Genomic DNA, 21,010 nt, shown 5'->3' on the forward strand with positions numbered 1-21,010 from the left:
AAATAGCTCCACCCTAGCTTTCAACTTCAACTTACTAATCCATGAATACGGATCCACATTTTCTCTCTCCTTCAAGTAATCTTCAACCAGCAAAGATGAGATAGATTTTCCACTCCACTTCTTCATTAATTCCATGAAAAATCTGAATTCTACTTATCAAATTTACAAGTTCTACTCCAAAGTAGAAGGCCAACTTGTCATGATTCCACCTCCCCTCTTGAATAAAAAAGTTAAGAGTTAAATTATCATCTTCAAAAGTTGCAACAAACGTAGGACATTTAATCAAACTCTTGTCCAAGATCCACACATCTTTTAAAACATTAATATTCACACCCCTAACAACATTCCATCTTACAAAACTCTTTAGAGCCTTCCATCCACTAGGAATAATCTTCCATGTTGAAAAGCCGCCCATCATTTCCTCTTTGATCCACCATTTTTCACCATATTTTACCAACAAATTCTTGTTCAACAAAGTAGGAGGAATTTCCACCAAATTCCATGCAAATTTTCCCGCAAAGGTCCCAACCTGGAAATAGTCGAATGAACTCCCCATCCCAAGCCACATAGTGCAGCCCATGACTTCCATCATTCTTATTCCATATAAAGTTCTTACATAATTTATCAAATTCCATTAAAATACTTAAAGGAACAAGAGAAGGATCCATAAGGAACAAGGAAGGTTAATAAATGTAGATTTCACCAATACCAATCTTCCCACAAGAGAAATGTACTTGTTACCCCAAGCATTTAAATTCTTCAAAGAGTTATCCAATAAAATATGGAAATAAGATTTTCTCAACCTCCTTAAAGCAATCTTAGTTCCCAAGTACTGTATCTCTTAAACAAGATTAATCCCCAATAGCTTAACAATTTTCTTCTTCCTCCTTCTTACCCCAGATTTTCCATAAATCATAGTCGATTTATGAAGATTAATCATTTGACCCGTCCACTTACAAATAATCATCTACAATGCTCTTTAAATTCTTGATACTCTTCAGTTTAGCATCAGAAAACACCACCACATCATTTGCATAAAGCAAATGAGAAATCTTTTGACCCTTTGGAGAAATCTTGAAACCCAATTCGAAGCCTTTGTATAAAAAAGCATTACAGATGAATTGTGAGCAAATGATAAATAAGAAAGGAGAAAGAGGACAACCTTGACTATAGAACTCTTCCCCATGATCCATCTAGAAATTGCACTGTTAATCAAGATAGAAAACATTGGTTCCACCACACACTCCACACCACCTTTCTGGAAAACCCACCACACCCATCATCTTCCTAAGAGTATCCCAACACATACTATAATAGGCTTGTTCCATATCTAATTTAATAGCCATCAATCCATTATTTGCTTTAGAAATCCTTATTTTGTTGAACACCTCCGGTGCAAGTAACAAATGATCCAATATAGATCTCGCTCTAACAAAAGCTACCTATTCGTCAGAGATAATTTTAGGAATTACCAAGATAAATATATTGAATAGCACTTTAGCCACAATTTTATAAATGGAATTACTTAAGGAAATTGGACGGAAGCCAGCTGGAGTCACTGGATTAGTGGATTTGGGAATAAGCACAGTAAAAGTATCCTTCCACTCCGTACACATCTTCCCCGAGCTAAAGAAACTCTTCAGTGCTCTGCACACATCCTCCCCAATAATATTCCAATAAAATTTGAAAAAAGAGCGTGTCATACTGTCACAACTAGGAGATTTGTTGTTTCCCAACATCTTAATTACCTAAATAATTTTTGAGTCTGAGAGATCCGCATCCAGCATCCTCCTATCTTCATCTTACAACACCTTCCTAGAATTAGGCTAATTATCTAAGCAACATCTCTTGTCCTTCCATTTGTTTTGAAAAAAATGAAAAAAACCACCTCCACCTCCATAGGCTCCTCGGTGAGAAGACAAGCTAAATTCCTGACTTGAGAGATCCAATAACCATTTTTCCTAGCATTAGCAAATGCATGAAAAAATTTGGTGTTAGAATCTCCTTCTTCAATCCACTTCACTTTTTCTCTTTGCTTCCACCAAGTGATCAAACGATAAATATTAACATTAAGTTCTCTAATTTTTACTCTAAGCGATCATAACTTTTCATCATTCAACCACCCTTCTCTTGCTTCCTCCTCCTGTTGCTGACAAATTTCCATTTTCAACTTGTATTTTTCCTTAGAGAATCCTAGAATTTATCCTTACTTCAGTAGAATAAATCTTTCAAAGCTCTACTACACTTCTTGTTAAGAATTTGCATACCATCCCCTTTGAAATCCTTTTTCCATACTTTATCAATAATATGAGCTGATGCTTTGAAAAAAATCCACACATCTTCGAACTTGAGGACCCCCTTAATTTTCATGGCCGTATCAAAAATCTTCAAGATGATAGGATAGTGATCCGAAGCCACCCTAGGAATGTGCCTCACCACTGCCACCTCGATTGAATTGATAGCCAAAGAATTAAGCTAAAACCTGTCTAACCTTTCAATAATCCGTCCCCCACCAATCTTGTTATTGCACCAACAGAACCTTGGTCCAACAATCCCCACTTCATGAAAGTCATTTACATTCATAAAATGGAGAATTTCCTTGGGCCTTTGAGAAAACACAAACTTTTTTCCACCCTTCCTATCTTATTGTGATAAAATATAATTGAAATCCCCACCTACAATAGAAGTAACTTTCCTACGGGCCACCCCATGAATACAATCCCAGAACAACATGCTTTTATGGACCTCCTTACTTCCATAAATAGTTGAGATCATCCACATGCCAATATTGAAGACGTTTAGATCTCTAATCACATAGAAAAAGAAGCCAAATCTGATGTCAAAAAAACCATAATACCACCTGATAAACCATCTGATGGGAGGAGAAAGAAATCCCATTCTGGCCCCATAATCTTCTCCAGTGTTACTTTATCAAAAGTACTAATTTTTGTCTCCACCAATCCCACGAATAGAATTTTGTAATCTATAATAAATTCCCTAAGATAGAGAGAGAGGCTTCTTTCTTTTTAGCCCCTTTATATTTCCAAAAAGTGATGGAATTCATTTGATCACCCTAGGGGATGAACCCTCATCTCTTCTCTTACTTCCAATCTCCAAATTTCTAGCATGATGAGCAATCTTAATAGGCCCTAAATATTTGAGCTCTTTAGCAAGCTTAAATTTTGGCATTTCCCCAATGTTACAACTTCCCTTAACCATACCAAGATCAGGTTTTTCACTGTACAATATTCCTCCATAACCATCATTTTTCCACAATTCGTCATCTTCCTCACCAACATCAATGCCATCATCAACATCTCTTTTCAACCTTTTTTCAATCACACCATCCTTCTCATTGTCATCATTCTCCATACTTAAAATATGAAATTTATTTCTATCCAATGGTAAAATAGAATTAACATGTTTAAGAACCATACCCACACCACCATCAGATTTTTGAATGTCTTCATTCGTCTGAATATCTAACCTTCCGTTCCAGCATGTTGATTATCTTCCATACCTTCCACAAGTCCCTCTGTAATTTCACCCTCTTCGATCTGATCATTTTTGGCATTCAAAATTTTCAATTTCAGCACATTTGATTCTCTTCGGTCTTCAGGCCTCACATTGCTCTTCTCTAATCCATTATTTCCAGCAACCTCCTTTTCTTTGATCAACACATTATCTTCAACACAAAGAATACTTGATTTCATTTGATATTGCATATCAACTTTCTTCTGTAATGGTCTCACCTTGGTCATTTCTTAATTAAATATTTTGTTCCATTTGTAATTAACATGGACCCAAGGTCCATAAGTGTCTTCACTCTCCATCTCTTGTGCTATCTTATGAGGATTGCCTTGAGCTTGATTATACGAAGCATCCATATTTCTTTTCACCACCACACTTGATTTTTTACAATTGCTCTTATCATGGCCAATCATACCACAATCATAACAAAAAGTTGAGATTCTTTCATATTCAACCTTTTGAAAGAACCTCCTAGCCAACCAATCCACCCAAACACCGAAGGGAAGTGGTTTGTCTAGCTCCACACGAACACAAACCCTAGCAAACTCCCTCCTACCCCATTGAAACGTGTTCCCATCCAACATCAAGGGGACACCTACCATAGAAGTAATCGTAGCCACATTGTTTTCATCCCAACATTGTAGAGGCAATTATGGCTTTCTAATCCATATAGGTGACGTTAATCCTTTCATTGAGCTAGGAGAAAAATCAATAGATGACCTCTCCATTCCCACAATGTGACTATTCACAAACCTTGGGCCACCTAATAGAACTCCTTCCATTTCATCCAATGTCTTGAACGAACACAAATACCAACCCATTCCAAAGGTTGTAAAATGAAATTGCCTAAAAAGAGCACATTGTCGTCTCAACACCCAAGCAACTATATGAAAAAGAATTTCTGTACCAAAAATCTTAGCAACTAGTGAATACTCAAGCATTTTAGCATTCATAACTTCAGCAGATTCAAATAATTTGACAGCTTTTCCATCTTTAGATATCACAACATTCTCCCTATTGAAATTTAACTACTTGATATAGGGTTTTTTATTCCATGGATTGGCCAACTTAATAGCTTCTTCATTTTTTTCAGACATTTCCTCAGTCACCAGAATAACATTACATCCACTACACCCACCAGCATTCTCCAATGAAGCCACCATCATCTTAATATTATTACGAAAATTTTGGTCAACTAAACTCGCTGTCAAAAATTTTCATACCAGACAATGAAGCCTCAGGATCGAAAGATTTAGAAGGTGAAAAGCCGATCAATTTCAAAAATTGTGGAGTCTTAATCGTCATTCAAAGCAACATTTTTACCCTTACCTATAACCAGCTTAGCCTTCTCAGACTGAAAACCACCATTTTCAAAAATGACAAGTTCACCTTTCATCCTCCGTCTTCGAACCTCCTTAGCTTCACAATCTATTCCAGTAATCTAACATCCTTGCTCAGACTTATTCTGCATAACAACTCCACCTACAGCTGATGATTTCCCAGACAAAGGTAGTGATGGCCGGCGATCGTCCGCCGCCATGTCCTACCTCCCTCCCGAATCCAAGGAGAAAAATTTGGTATTGAAGAAATTTGAAAAAACTTTGAGAAATAGAACTTTCTCTCTCTAGCATCAAATGGGAGCTTCTCTATGTAGCTTCAACTTGTAAGCTTGCATTTTATTTACATTAAAATTGCTTGGTGAAAATTGTTGAAAAAATTTGTTGTTGCAAACTATGTTTCAAGTACTTACTTCTATATAATTTAATTTTCTTATTTAAATTTTAAAAACACAAAAATTATTAGAACTCCTATTTAAAATTTTTATTGCAACAATTTTTCAATTTACCCTTCCTTGGCGCATCTCGTAATTTAAATTGATATCAGAGTAGGGTTTCTAAAATAGTGTTTTAGAAAACCTTGAAAATCGATCATGTCTCATTTTGGTAATCATAATACCGTGGAGGGTTATTCAATAACTCGTCCACCTCTTTTTGATAATATCACATTTTATTTCTAAAAAATTAGAATATATACATTTTTATAGTCTATAGACTATCGTATGTGGATGTTGGTTAATAATGGTTACGTTGCACCATTTAAACTTGTGAATGGAGTGAAAACTCAAGTAACTTTTAATGAATGGAGCAATGAGGATAGGGATTTGGCTCAATTAAATGAGAAGTGCTTAAACTATTTCTTTTGTGCATTAATATTTGAGGACTACATAAGATTATCTACCTATACTACTAGAAAGGAGAATTGGGATAGATTGTGCATCACGTACGAAGGAACTAGTGAAGTTAAATAGTCTAGACATAACATTGTATTACATGATTATGAACACTAATATATGAAACCTAGCAAAACAATTTTTGACATGTACACTAGGTTCACCCAAATCATGACATCCTTGCATGCATTAGGTAGAGAAATTTCAAATTCTGAAAAAGTTAACAAGATTCTTAGATGCTTACCAAGTTACTATGATGCTAAAATTATTGCGAGCACAAAATTGAAAGATATTAACATTTATTCTATTGACAATTTGCTTGGGTCACTCATTGTGTATGAGTAGGGAGTGAGTCAAAGGCAAAGTAATATAGGTGAAAAGAAGGAGCGAATGGTGGCATTGAAAGTAAACAACTCAGAAAGTGAAAGTTGTGCAGGGGAGGAAAAGGATGACATAACCTTAATGACTTGAAATTCAAGAACATTTTGAAAAGAAAACAAATGCTTCATCAGAATAATTGGAATAAAGGTAAAAGCTTAAGAACTACTGAAGTGTCATCTGACATGATTTGCTTTGAGTGTAGGAAACCAGGTCACCTCCGAGCTGACCGCTCCAACTTAAAGGGTCAACCAACTAAGGAAAAAGGTAAGGACAAAGATAAATATGAGAAGGGGAAGATGAAGACATAAAAGACATTTTGGGCCGACTCTACCTCAGAATCATCATAAGAAGAAGCAGAGGATGAGGTAACAAATTTGTGTCTAATGCCTAATGATAATCTTGATTAATCAGATCAAGATGAGATATGTCAACTTTTATATGAAGATCTACTACTTATTTTTGAGAAAATTCTTGACTAATATAGGAAATTAAAAGAAATGCATACTAGTCTTATATCTATTTTAGTACTTTACAAAATGAGCATGCTAACTTAGTTAAAAAAATTCTAATTTTGATAGAGATCACATGTCCATGCTTGATGAGAATGATGAATTAAATAATAAGCATATTGAATTAATAGAAGCACATGAATCCTTGACAACAGCGCACATTGAACTAGAAAAGGATTTTTGTAAACTAGACAAACATGCTTTGGAGTTAGATCACAATGAATATATGTTGAAATGGGAAGTTGCAGGTTTGACATATCAAAATAACACATTTGATGAAAAAAATCAAAGAACTAGAAAAAGAGAAGTCTTCACACACACTAGCCCAATCTAGTAAACCCCCAGCACTACATGCATAACATAACTTTAGAAAGAGGCATCACCATCTATATAGGTTAGTGAACTTATTTCTTGGTGTTAGGTGCTTCTCTTGTGGTATGCTAGGTCACATAACCCGCACTTGCACGATTCATCATAGGACACACCTAGGATGGAGACCTAAACTGCATCAATCATAGCATTGCGTGCATACATCTTATTCATGTAAGCATAAGGAGAAACCCAAATTCACTTGAGTTCCTAAATCTAACCCTTGAATGACATATTATGGATGCTCTCACAAAAGACCTAGTGAGAGCATGTGGTACCTAGACAGTGGGTACTCACGACACATGACTGGAGACATTAAGAAGCTCATTTTATTAGAGACCAGAATAGGATGCAAAGTAACATTGGGAGACAACACCACCAGGAAAGTGGTAGGATCAGGTATTAATGGAAATACTAAGGAATTTTTTAATTTAGAATGTTTTATTAGTTGATGGCTTAAAGCATAACTTACTATGCATTAGTTAATTGTGTGATAAAGGTTTTGACATAAAATTTCATTCTGACAAATGTCTGATTAGTTTAAATGATAAACTTGTTTTAGATGGAAAATGAATGAAAAATGTTTACTTGTTAGATCTTGATTACATTGACAGTTAAAATTCATTTTGCTTAAATATAATAGTAGATGACTCGTGGCTAAGGCGTAGGAGACTATGCCATGCTAGTATGAAAACACTTAGAAACATCCCTCAGAAGAACCTAGTTAGAGGTGTAACTAAGTTGGACTTTATTAAGGACCATTTATGCGATGCCTACCAACTAGAAAAATAAATAAAATCATCCTTTCATTTAATCAAAAATGTGAACACATCTAGGCCACTATAAATTGTTCACATCGCCTTATTTGGACCCGTTAGCATAGGTAGCCCACATGGAAAAAATTATGAATTTATGATTGCATACGACTTGACTAGATTCACTTGTGTAAGATTCTTAGCACATAAGAATGAGTCATTTGAGAAATTTAAGATATTCTATACTTAGATTCATTGAAAATTAGGATGTGAAATCTCAATAATCCTTAGTGATCTTGGTGGAGAGTTTAAAAATAAAATATTTTAATCATTCTATCAAGAGAAAAGAATTGAGCATAATTTCTCAGACCCTAGAACTCCTCAGCAAAATGGAATAGCAAAAAGGAAGAATATAACCTTGGTAGAAGCAGCTAGGGCAATGTTAGATGAGTACACCCTTCCTAGATATTTTTGGGCAGAAGTGATTAACATAGCATGTTACGTCTAAAATAGGGTGAACATTAGGTCAAAGCTAAATAAAACTCCTTATGAACTCTTTAATGGTCGGACACCAAATCTTTCACACTTATATGTATTTGCCTGCAAGTGCTTTATCTTAATCAATAGCAAACTTCCCCTAAGAAAATTTGATCCCAAGTCTGATGAGGGTGTCTTCTTAGGTTATTCATCTGTAGGTAAAGTCTATATAATCTTTAATAAGAGAACCCTAGTAGTAAAAGAGTCCACCCATGTAGTATCTAATGAATCAGATAAGTCATTTGAATCTAAAATTGAAGAAGATGAGGTAGAGGCAATTCAAGGAGTAGAAACTATAACCTTAGGAGAAAGGGTAACCTTATGAAGTTTTTCCTAAAGAATGGAGATACTCTTATAGTCATCCTAAAGAATTAATTTTAGGAGACCCATCGGAAGGTGTGAGAAGTTGGCACGGACTTAGGAAGAAGGTTAGTCATTCAGCATTCATCTCTATGATAGAACCAAGGAGTATAGATCAAGCTTTGGGAGATGAATTCTGGATCCTAGCAATGCTAAAAGAATTGAAACAGATCATCAAGAATTATGTTTGGGAGTTAGTTAAGAGACCTAAAGAATAGAGTGTAGTTGGAACAAAATGGGTTTTCAAAAATAAGGTGAATGACTCAGGAACCCTAATAAGAAATAAGGTCAGACTAGTAGCTAAGGGGTACAACTAAATTGAGGGAATAGACTTTGAAAAAACCTTTTCCCTGGTAGCTAGGCTAGAAGCCATAAGGGTGCTCTTAGCTTTTGCTTGCTTCAAAAGTTTAAAACTCTATCAAGTGGACATAAAGAATGCTTTTTTGAACGGTATAATCAAGGAGGATGTTTATGTTGAGTAACTTCCCAGATTTGAAAGTTCATAATTTAAAAACCATGTATTCAAATTAAAAAAGGCACTATATGAGCTAAAGCAAGCACCTGGACACAGGTATGAAAGACTTAGCTCATTTTTACTAGATAGAGGATTTGTTAAGGGTAGTGCGGATACTACAATCTTTATACAAAAGGTTAAAGATGAAATTCTTTTTGTTTAGATTTATATGGATGACATTCTATTTAGATATTCTGATAAATATTTATGTAATGAATTTTTAAAAATAATGAGTAATTAGTTTGAAATGAGCATGATGAGAGAGCTTAATTATTTTCTTAACTTTAGTGTAAAATAAATGGATAATGAAATATTTCTTAGCCAAACAAAATACATTAAGAATTTTAAAAAAATATCTGAAATGGAAAGTGCTAAGCCCATGAACACTCCAATGAGCTCCACGATTCAACTGGACAAAGACTCAAATGGAAAATCAGTAAACCAAAAAAATATAGAGGAATGATCAGATCTCTCCTCTACCTAACTGCAGTAGACTAGAAATAATGTTTAGTGTGTGCTTCTATGCCTATTTTCAAGATGATCCTAAGGAGTCTCACTTAACTGCGGTCAAGAGAATCCTTAGATATCTACTAGGCACCCCGAACTTAAGAATTCGGTATCCTATGCATAGCATTTATTTTGAAACTTAGGGTACTCATATTCTAATTTTATAGGATGTAATGTAGATAAAAAAAGCACCTTTGGTACCTTGCAATTTGTAGGACATTCTTTAGTTTCTTGGTCCAGTAGAAAATAAAATTCAGTAGTCCTTTCCACGGCTGGGGTAGAATATATTGTAGTAGGAAGTTGTGTTTCATAAGTACTATAGTTGAAACAACAACTTCTTGATCTTGGATTACCTATAAGAATCATCTCAATCATGTGTGACAACACAAGTGCAATCTGCATCTCTAAAAATCCAATTCAACAATCTCAAACAAAATACATAAACATTAGACACCACTTCATAAGAGATCATGTTGCTAAAGGAGATATAGAATTACATCACATAGCTACAAGAGATCAATTGGTAGACATCTTCATGAAACCACTAGCCTACGACACCTTTAGCACTTTGAGGACAAGACCTGGTGTCATAGACATTAATGCATAATTCAAAAAAAAAAAAAAAACTTCTTCTAATGCTGTTCCTGATCATCACACACTCACTACACAAAACTCGAAAATTAATATTTTCTTTATTATACTATACGATCCAATCTCATAGTGTACAATATATCAAAACTATAGAAAACACAACCCAAACTCAAATTTCATCTACATTAATCGTACTGTACAATTACCATCATACTATATGGTATATAAAAACTACACAGATCACAAACCAGACTCAAATTTCATCTCTATTGATCGTACTATACGATTACCATCGTACTGTATGATATAGGTGTCAGATCATTCAATTCATTTTGTATGATATTATTGCATATTATATGGTACAATATCTCATCTTTGTACTATGCGATCCACATCAGCAATGGATATGGACAAATTTACTCTATTTGTTATGTCATTATTGCTCATCGTACGGTACTATGTCTACTCTTCAAACTGTATGATCCATGTAAGTGAAATAAATGAGGATGACTTAAAGTAGTTTGGTACGATTTAATGGTTGTTCGTGCTGTATGAACACATGTTTATACTGTACAATACTTTTTGTTAAAGGTCGTATTGACAACCCTCGGGATGATTGAAATCCTTTTGTTCGTACTATACGATGCATATCATATTGGACAAGTTGACCATCTTTTCCTAACTATTTATTTAGACTACATTATTACCCATTATACTGTATGATCCTAGATCGTACTGTTTGATAGCTCCAAAATTCTATAAATTGGCCGAATCTGAAGCTTCTTTTCACTCACTCCTTCACCTCACTTGGCCTCACCCTTCTTCACGAAATGTCCAGCTCTAGAAAGTGCAGTCATCTTGTCATTGGAAGCTCATCTTCCTCTCTCCATCCCAATGACTATTTTTTGACTCCCAAAAATGAAGAGGCCTATCACAAATACAAGGCCTAAAAAATTACACCCTCTCGGATGTTGAATCAAGCTTCTTTAAACTTTGAGGTAATGAACCTCTTTACATCCACCACTTTCCAATTCCTCCTTACCCTAGCCTTCCTGTATAATTCAGAACTCTTATTTTAATTCCTATCCAACCTAACCTACCCTATCAATAGCCTAACCTTCCACTATTTTGTCTACAGATAACACGTAGAAATCACTAAGGCTGACATCGCCCAATAAATTAGGCTGTCTTCTGAAGGCCCTAAAGTTCATTCCTTCTTCTCAAATGAATTCGGCTGTAGTGATACAAATCTTTTCCTTAGGAATGTAGCTTTTTATCAACACCATCCTCTTATTAAATCCTTAACCCAGAATGCCCGAATTATTCAGCACGTCCTTCGCACTTCAATTATACCCAATGTTGGCAACTGAATCTGCATGACCCCAATCCTATTAGTTGCTACCTACTTTATAATATCAAATACAAAATTTGATGAGGTAGGTTTAATTATTTATTATATCCAAAATATGACCTTCATTCGTCTCCATACCACTCGTAGAAAACAAAATCGAGGCCTTGGCCACCTTATAGGTTACATCCTTCAAAACAAATACCAATTAACTTATCATGATGAACCTGATAATCTCCCAATTTTTAATATTGATTTCTCTTTCCGTATTCTATTTCATCGGGGGTAAGAGCCTAAAGAACAAGACTTTGATGGTGAAGAAGGAGAAGCTGCTCTAGAAGGAGCTCCTATTCCATAAAGATGGCGTGCACCACCCCGAGGACCTGCACTAGCCTACCCTCACGATGACTTGGTCGAACGTTTCCACCAACTCCAGAGTCATCTTGATACTCACATCCAAGACCAGCACAACCAACATGAGGAAGATATGTGATGGTTTGGGGAACACTTCACTTCTATTGATCAACAATTTTCCTCAATCCACCAATACTTTTAACCACCACCACCTCCACCTTCAAGTGATCAGGCTCCTCCTTTCTGAAGTGTATATATTTTGAGTTTTCTTTTTTTAGTGTTTGCTTGTGACTCCTCTCTTTGTTAATGTCAAAAGGGGGAGAAGTCTGTTGTAGTCATTATGTCCTATTATAGTCAGTATGTTTTGTTGTAGTCAGTATGTCCTGCTTATATTTAAATGAACTGCATTTTTCTTTTCCTATTTTATTTCATGATGTTTTAGTTAATTTAGAATTAAAAAAATAATAAACAAAACAAAAGCCTTGCAAATTGCTAATAACCAACATTATTTGTCATCATAAAAAAGGAGGAGATTATTACAATCCATGACCCCTAGTATGTGTTTTTGATGATGACAAATAATGCCATTTGAATTACTATTCATTGAATACTTTTGATTTTTGCTCTGTTATGTGAGTACTAACATTTTAAGGAGATCACAAGTTACTCAAGATAATAAGAAGACTTAAGACTGGGTAGAGTAGGAGTTGGAGTCCATAACATTATAATTTTTCATTTATTATTATTTTTTATTTCTTTTGTCTAGCCACAAATTGTATGCAAGATTGAGCAACCACGCACACACATAGGAGGAGAGGATTTTAAAACTGAAAATTTTTTTTCTCTTTTGATCGTATTATACGAGTTTAAATCATATTGTACGATCTGATCTGACTAAAATGACTATCTGTGAACAAGTCATACTGTACGATTACCTTCGTACTGTACGAAGTGTTTCTAATTTGAAAAACCCTAATAGCTATAGTAATTTAAGTAAGTTTAATAACTAAGCATACTGTACGATTTAAGTCATACTGTTTAATTTTTTTTGAATACTTACTTCAATTAGATTAGTGCATAAATTAAGGATTAATTTTTGATTGGTTATCATACTGTATGACATAGTTCGTACTGTACGACCAATTGAGGCTATTTTTTATCATCCTGGATATCATACAGGACGATCTGTTGATTTTGTACTAATTATACTGTATGAAGTGGTACGTACCATACGATATCCAGAGATGAGTTTCATCATCCCAACAATCATCCTGTATGAATAGAAGGACTTTAAATATCATACTCTACGGGTTTATATTATACAGTACGATAATATTAAGAATTTTTAGCCTATTCGTAAACCTTCATACCAGGATAAAGGCTGTTCTTTATGGATCATACTGTACGATATATGATTGTACTGTACGATTATAACGGCTAATTAGAAAATTTTAGGGTTTCTTGGAGCCTGTTTTAAATATCAAACACTTCTATTTTTTGGTGTATGGTTGAGAGAGAGGAATGTGATTATAGAGGGATTCCTTGGGAGAGAGCTCTTGAGAAGTCTTTAGGGTTTGTTAGAGGAAGGAGAAGGTGGGTATAATGAGGGAGAAGGAGTGTGAGAGAGATCCCACGGTTGCTCCAAGCTTGCTGCATTTTTTGCTCCTCCTGTGTCTCAAGATTATCTTGTGGGAGACTCTCTGAAGGGGAGCCACTTCTACATCCATATCCTCTAAGGTACTCTGCCTTCTCCAGAAGGGATAAAAATTAGAAGGTACTCCATATTCGCTAGGAGGGTGACAAAGCGCTTGACGCTCTACCACGTCGGGTTGGTGAAAGTGAGGTTTGTAAGAGCTTCTCTGCCTTGCCCTAGGGGAAAAAGAAGAACAATTGTTCAGTAGTGAAATTCTCGGAGTGGAGGACTCCGGGGAGTAGACGTAGGTCAAGTTACTAAACCACTATAAAATATCTGGTATCATTTTTCCTTTACTACTTTTTATTTTTGCTTGCATTTTATTTACATTAAAATTGCTTGGTGAAAATTGTTGAAAAAATTCTTTGTTACAAATTATGTTTCAAGTACTTGCTTCCATATAATTTAATTTTTTTGTTTAAAATTTAAAAACACAAAAAATTGTCGAACTCTTGTTTAAATTTTTTTCTTGCAACAATTTTCCAATTCACTCCCCTCATGGCGCATCTCTTAATTTCAAACTTGCACACTCACACTTGGGAGAGATTTTTTGACTATTTTTAGTGTTTATTATTTTTGGTCACATCGTTCAGGATGATCCGTAAATCAGCCTGGATGATTAGTTAAAAATAGAAATCCTAATTATGGCATCCAGGTTAAGGCAGCCATCATTAAGCGCGACATCTTGGATGATATTCATATCGACCAAGATGATAGGCTCAAATCAGAAAGAATCAGATGTTGAATCTTTTTAGGTAGCTTTTTAATTTTAGACATAATCCTGGATGATGTAGTACAATTATGCCTAAATTAATCTGCTAATTAAGAAAAGTAATTAAGGTTGATTGAACGATCATATCATCCTAGATGATCACATGATCATCCAGGATGATCCATTAAACAAAACCTTAATTCTTCCTGGATGATGTTTAATCAGCCTGGTTCATTCAGGGAGATTCTCTAGATGATATGTACTAATTTGAACTAATCATTCAGGATGATATATAATTAGCCAGAATGATTAAGTCATTTTTCCATCATCCAGACATCCAATCAGTGCGATGGTTTGGTTGATATTTATCATTTTATACTAATCATCCTAAATAATCGTGAGATCCTCCTGGGTGATAAAACAATTTTTTCATTATCTAGACATCCAACTAGGGTGATGTGTTGGATGATATTTTACTAATTGAACTAATCGTACATGATTATATACTATTATACTAGATGATATGAACCAATTTCCTTCTTATCATCCCAAATCATCTGGCTGATTGAGCTAAATTTATAATTATCATACATGATGATCTCCAGATCATCCAGGATGAAAATGTTGGTTAGTTATAATTCAGAGCTATTTCGAAACTCTTCTATTTAAGACCTCTTGTTGTACCTAAGAGATTATATTTTGCTGTTATCTTGACCTGAGAGATCCTAGAGGAGAGGGAGAGAAAGAGAGAGAGAGAGAGAGGATCTTGTGAGGGGTAGTTTGTGAGGGGTTTCATAATGGTTGCTACAAGAAAGGATCCAAGTCATCTTCTCTGATCGTAGTCCCTTATTCTTGGAGGTTTGACAGCAGTCCACTTCAGCAATTGATCAAGGTTCTCTGCCTCCTTCAGGAGGAAGCAAAAGGAGTCGGGTTCTCTGCCTCACCAGTGTCAGTGGAAAGGAGATTTTATAAAAGCTTCTCTGTCTTACTGTGGAATCAAAAAGAGAGTCACTGAGTTTAGTGCAATACTCGGAGGGTGCCTCCGGGGAGTGGACGCAGGTCGAGTTGACCGAACCATTATAAATTTCAATATTCTTTATTACTGCTTTTTTCGCATTTAATTTCCGCACATTAAATTTCTTTGTGTTGAATTTTGGTTTGGTTTGAGTTTGTGTTTTTGATTGAAAGTTTTTTTAAAATACCAATTCACCCCCCTCTTGGTTAGCCTTGGGATGGTTTATATGGGCTTAACATCCCTAACGAACTTTCACTGTTGCCCATGTAGTTAGACTAAAAGCCATAAGAGGGTGCTAGCTTTTACTTGCATTAAAGGATTCAAATTATGCTAAAAGATGTCAAAAGTACCTTTATAAATGGGGTAAGAAAAGACGATGTGTATGCTAAACAAACCCCATGTTTTTAAAATTCATAATTTACCAGTCATGTGTTCAAATTAAAAAAGGTATTATATGGACGTAAACAAGAACATAGAGCATGATATGAAAGACTAAGCACATTCCTACTAGATAAAACCTTTATTAAGGAGAGCGTAGATACCACCCTTTTTATTAAAAAAAAAGGAGAAGAACTAGCCATTATCAAGATCTATGTGGATGATATTTTGTTTGGATCTTTAGATAAAAAGCTATGTGATAAATTTTTTAAAATAATGTGCAAGGGGTTTGAGATGAGTATAATGGGAGAACTAACCTACTTTCTTGGATTTAGTATAAGGAAGAAGGATGGTTTAATTTTTCTTAGTCAATCAAAATACATTAAGGAATTCCTTTAGAAGTATGAAATGGATAAGGCCAAGACAATATACACTCCCATGTGTTTTACTATAAAGTTACATAAGGACTCAAATAAAAAAAAGGAGTAATTATATCACTTCTTTACTTGACTATTAGACGACCTAATATTATGTTCAGTATTTTTCTTTTTACTAGATTTCAGGCTTATCTAAAAGTGCCCCCCTGACTGTTAATAAGGTAATATTTAGATATCTATTAGGAACCTAAAACTCTAGAATCTGGTATCCTAGGCACAACACTTCCTTTGATATCATAGAATATTCTGATTCAGACTTATTAGATGTAGGATTTATAGGAAAAATACTTCTGGAACCTGTCAATTCATAGGATAATCTTTAGTCTGCTAGTCTAATAAAAAATAGAATTTAGTATCCATGACTATTGCAGAAGCTAAAATGATAGCCTTAAAAAGTTATATGGCATAGGTCCTTTAATTAAATCAATAAATGCATGATAACATACTACCTGTAGGCACCATTAAAATCTTATGGCATAACACTAGTGCCATCTGTATTTTAAAGAATCCAATCAAACACTTCAGAACCAAACACATAGGCATAAGACCCAATTTCATTAGGAACCATGCCACCAATAAATACATAGAGCTACAACATGTAGCAACTAAAAATTAGCTTGCCAATATCTTTACAAAAACACTATCTTTTCAAACTTTCAGTACTTAAGAACTAGAGTAGGTGTCATAGATATACATGTTTGAAACTTAATGCTTTGAAATTCTAAAATTTGATTGTTGTTTTCCTATTTTGTTTGTTTTATGTTTTATGTTTTGTTTTGTCTATTTTGGTTTTCAATATTTTATAATTTTTTTTTTTATCTTAGGCATGTGTTGTTTATTTCTTTTGAAAATTTTAAGAATCTGATCACTACTTTATTTAGTAGTTGAACTCTTATTTAAATAAAAAACTTACCTATTTTTATAAGTAATGTTTGACTCCTCTAAAGTAGTTAAGGGGAGGAATTGGTGATTATCTCTCTTCCTCTAACTCTTTTAGAAGTGTAATTTCTGTTTAATCAAAATCTATTTCAAAATTAAAAATTGGACCAAGAAATAAAGATATGTTTCATCTTCCTATAGTTCTCAATCTCATTTAAATATTTTTACAAATCAATGAATCAATTTTAAATTTTATTAATAATGCTATTTGTCTATATCAGATGGATCAAGTTTTAGTTTGTGGTTTACTCTTTCTTATATAAGAGAGTGAGTTCTTCTTCACTCATATTTTAAAGATAATCTCACAACTAAGAGTTTTTAAAAACTTAGAAAGGAAACAAGTTTGGCAAAGCAAAAAAGAGGCATAAAATTAGCCTAAAAGCTGAAAAGATGTGCAATGAATGAAAAAAATCGAAAGATGTATAAAGTCTATAAAAAATTAAAAGATGCATAAAGTGGTTCAAACAATGATAAGAGAGGCACAAAATGAGATTACATTACATCCAACAGCTAATATCTTTGATTGCATTACATTTTGATTTCTATTTACATTACGATTAGAATGAAATATAAAATATCTGATTACATTACATCCAATAGCTAATACAAATAATTTAATATTGATCGTATTGTATGATTTACTATTTATACTATACAATCCATGTTGTAAGAACTATTGGAAGAATTAAATTTAGATTGTTCAAACTTTAATATGATATAATATAGTATAATACACTTATTCATACTATAAAACTCAAAAGCCAATGATAAAACATGGTAACTCCTCAAGATGAAAGCTCTGTCTCTCTCATTTTCTAGTATGATTTTTGATTGAACTGCATGATAATACCAACTTTTTTGATTGAAAGTCTGGACTAATTGATTGCACTTAATCGTCCAGTATGATCAAATGATCGTACTATATAATCTTTATATATTCTATTTAAATAATTGGATTTCATTCAACATTTTTTACATAATTATTTCAATCCTTCCCTCTTGCAGTCTCCTTCATTGTAATGGATGGTGGAAAATGGTCCCGATCACTTATGGGAACAATACAGGAAAATTGCCATTTACCAGAACAAATTTTAGGCATTTATCAGGTGGTTTGGATCGCTGGAAAAAATCACTTAACACCTATAGCTAAAATGTCAGTAATATGTGATGCCCAAATAAAAACTGGTTGGGGGGGCCATTTTAATTTGCTAGAGAAAGAAAGTGCCATTTGCTAGAGAGAGAGAAAGTGATTTTCAAATTCACTCGTTCCGAACTATGCTCGTCGTTCTTTGTCGACGATGGTCGTCCTCCGATTACCAGACAATGAAAGATGGTTGATGATCGAGGTTCTACAGATATGGCTGGGAGGAACGTTCCTTCAATTTCAAATTCATATGAGAAATTTTTTGCTTCCGATTTTTTTGCTGATGAAAATCAGAACCTGAATTCAAAAAATAAACCTCTAATCATAAATGAAGGAGCTCTTTTGATTCCTAAAAGGATTACTCCTGTTACTGGCAAAGGCAAAAATGTTCTTACTAAGGAAGATATCAAAAGTCCAAAAGTTCTGATGTCTCTGAAGCAAGTTTTTGAAAGCTCGAATGCAACATCTTCTTTTGATCTTAAATTACATGTGAGTAGATTCGGCAATTCTAATCCTCCGAGTCCTGGAGAGCCGATTTTAAATTGTGGAAATGCTTTGGTCACTGATGTTATGAATGAGGGGTTTAGAAAAGATGCACAGAAGATGTATGGTGTTGGGTCGCAACCTTGGAATATTACTTCGTTGAAGAATCAAAATGATCTGGAGCAAGTTAGAACCTGTATTTCAGGATATTTGAATTCTGATGTTCAAACAGTCAATAAGACCTTTCCTCCCGAGAATTCGATAAAGATGAGCAATGTGAAGATGAATGCCTGGGTGAGAAGTGCAAACATTAAAGTGGACAATTTGAATTTGGGCTCTTTTTTGTCTGATGATGGAAAAACGGTGAAGCTTCTTGGAAAATTCAAAAAAATTGGAGAATACTCTTGTTTTCAAGGTTTTTGGAGATAATCTTCCTTTTTATGTGATCAACAATGAATTACAAAGGCAATGGAGCAGCTTTGGGAATTTCAGATTAACCTTGTTAGGACGGATTGGGTCCTATGCTCATGTGAAAAGGCTGAAACTATGGAAGCTATTTTATGTGAAGGACCTTGGTTTGTAAGAGGTCATATAGTAGGCATTGATAAATGGTCGACTAATTTTTCAACAAACTCTTTGAAGGGACTCTCAGCTCCATTGTGGATAAGGCTTCCTAACCTACCATTATATTGTTGGGATGATTTCAACATATGCAGAATTGCATCTCTTGTTGGGAAACCCTTTTTACTAAATGGGAATATGTTCCAATGGAACAGAAGAGAATTTGCTAGGATTTGTGTTCGCATCAAGCTGGATGAACAACTTCTTCTAGGAGTTTGGGTGGAAGGTGAATCTAGCAAATTCTATAAAAAAATTGAGTATGAAAAAGTTTCTAAACTTTGTTTCAAGTGCGGCAAGATTGGTCACTTAATTGGGAGACGTCCTTTGTCTGTGAATGATAATATCAAAGAAATTTCCAAAAAGGTTCCTCAGGAAGTGGTACAAGATGAAAGTGCTAACAAAGTGGACGCTGGTCCTTCTAATGTAGACAATCCTACAACTGCAGATATACAAATTCCTGAAGAAGAAAGGTATGGACCTTGGGTGCACGTCAGGTATGGAAAGGGGAAAAGAACTAATAATTTTCCACATATTATCAATAAGGTTTCTCAAAAACCTGTAAAGGAAATTTGGAAGACTGTTGCTACAGTTGGTCCTAATAAAATTAATCACCAGAATTTGAACTCGGAACGGTCTATTATTGGAAAACAAGACAAAGAATCTGTTGAAAACCAAAAGACATGCTGTACTATACAAAATAAAGTTTGTGTTGCTACTGATCCTATAAATTCTGAAGCTTTTAAAGCTGCTGAAGTTAATAATATTGCATTCCTTAGCAATACAGAACTGGAAGAAGGGGAAATACGGGATAGTTTCTCTAGGATAGATACAAAGATTTCATCTGGTAAGGAAACCTATGTCCCTAAACCTGTTATTGTTAATAATAATAGGTTTGATATTCTTAACAAGATTGATGAAGAAGTGGAAATTACTGTAAATGTTCCGAGCAATAATTCAAACAAAGAAGTTGAGTCTGATTCAGAATTGAAGAATAGAAACATGGAAGTGATCAAAACTGATAGAGAGAATTATATTGTGAAGAAAAAGTTGGAAAAAGAGCTCAAAACTCTTGGACCAATTAAACTCATGACTAGAAGCAGGAAAATGGAAATGGGAGAAAAAGTCAAAAGGATTGGGGCTAGCCCCCTTCCAAAAAAATGAATTCCATAGTGTTTTGGAATTATAGAGGAGCAAGAAAGGCTCATGCTTCTCTATATCTCAAGGAGTTAGTTGAAAAGAATAATGTGTTGTTTGTTGGCTTGCTAGAAACCAAAGTTTCTTCTTTGAATAGAAAAGGATATCAATACTCTTATTGGCATGGATTGGGAATTCTTCCATTATCCTTCTGAAGGCTTGTCGGGAGGTATCTTGATTCTTTGGAATACAAGGTTTGCAACTTTTAATACCTTGTTATCGTTTAATCAATGTATCATTGGTGATTTAGAAATCATTAATAAAGGTAGTTAGCGGATTTCTACTGTATATGCTAATAAGAACACCTACAAGAGAAGGGAATTATGGAATCATTTGGAGAATTATTTTCTTGTGAATGGTCCTTCCATAGTGGGTGTTCTAAAAGTGATAAAAAGGGAGGTAGGAAAT

The 21,010-nt window shown here is 34.4% G+C and overlaps 1 protein-coding gene across 1 annotated transcript; it reads left to right on the forward strand.

Annotated features, from left to right (window-relative positions):
* The first annotated feature begins 19,255 nt into the window (after positions 1-19,255).
* LOC110104729 lies at positions 19,256-20,569 on the forward strand. Its single transcript, XM_020833965.1, has one exon. It carries the CDS (start codon positions 19,256-19,258, stop codon positions 20,567-20,569), a length of 1,314 nt encoding a protein of 437 aa, XP_020689624.1.
* The last annotated feature ends 441 nt before the right edge of the window (positions 20,570-21,010 follow it).

The sequence above is a fragment of the Dendrobium catenatum genome, unplaced genomic scaffold, assembly GCF_001605985.2.
Source record: "Dendrobium catenatum unplaced genomic scaffold, ASM160598v2 original_scaffold_90093, whole genome shotgun sequence".
Classification (NCBI taxonomy): domain Eukaryota; kingdom Viridiplantae; phylum Streptophyta; class Magnoliopsida; order Asparagales; family Orchidaceae; genus Dendrobium; species Dendrobium catenatum.

Bases quoted from the DNA above. Each gene is read 5' to 3' on its own strand.
- LOC110104729 (XM_020833965.1), top strand. From the start codon at position 19,256: ATGGAGCAGCTTTGGGAATTTCAGATTAACCTTGTTAGGACGGATTGG.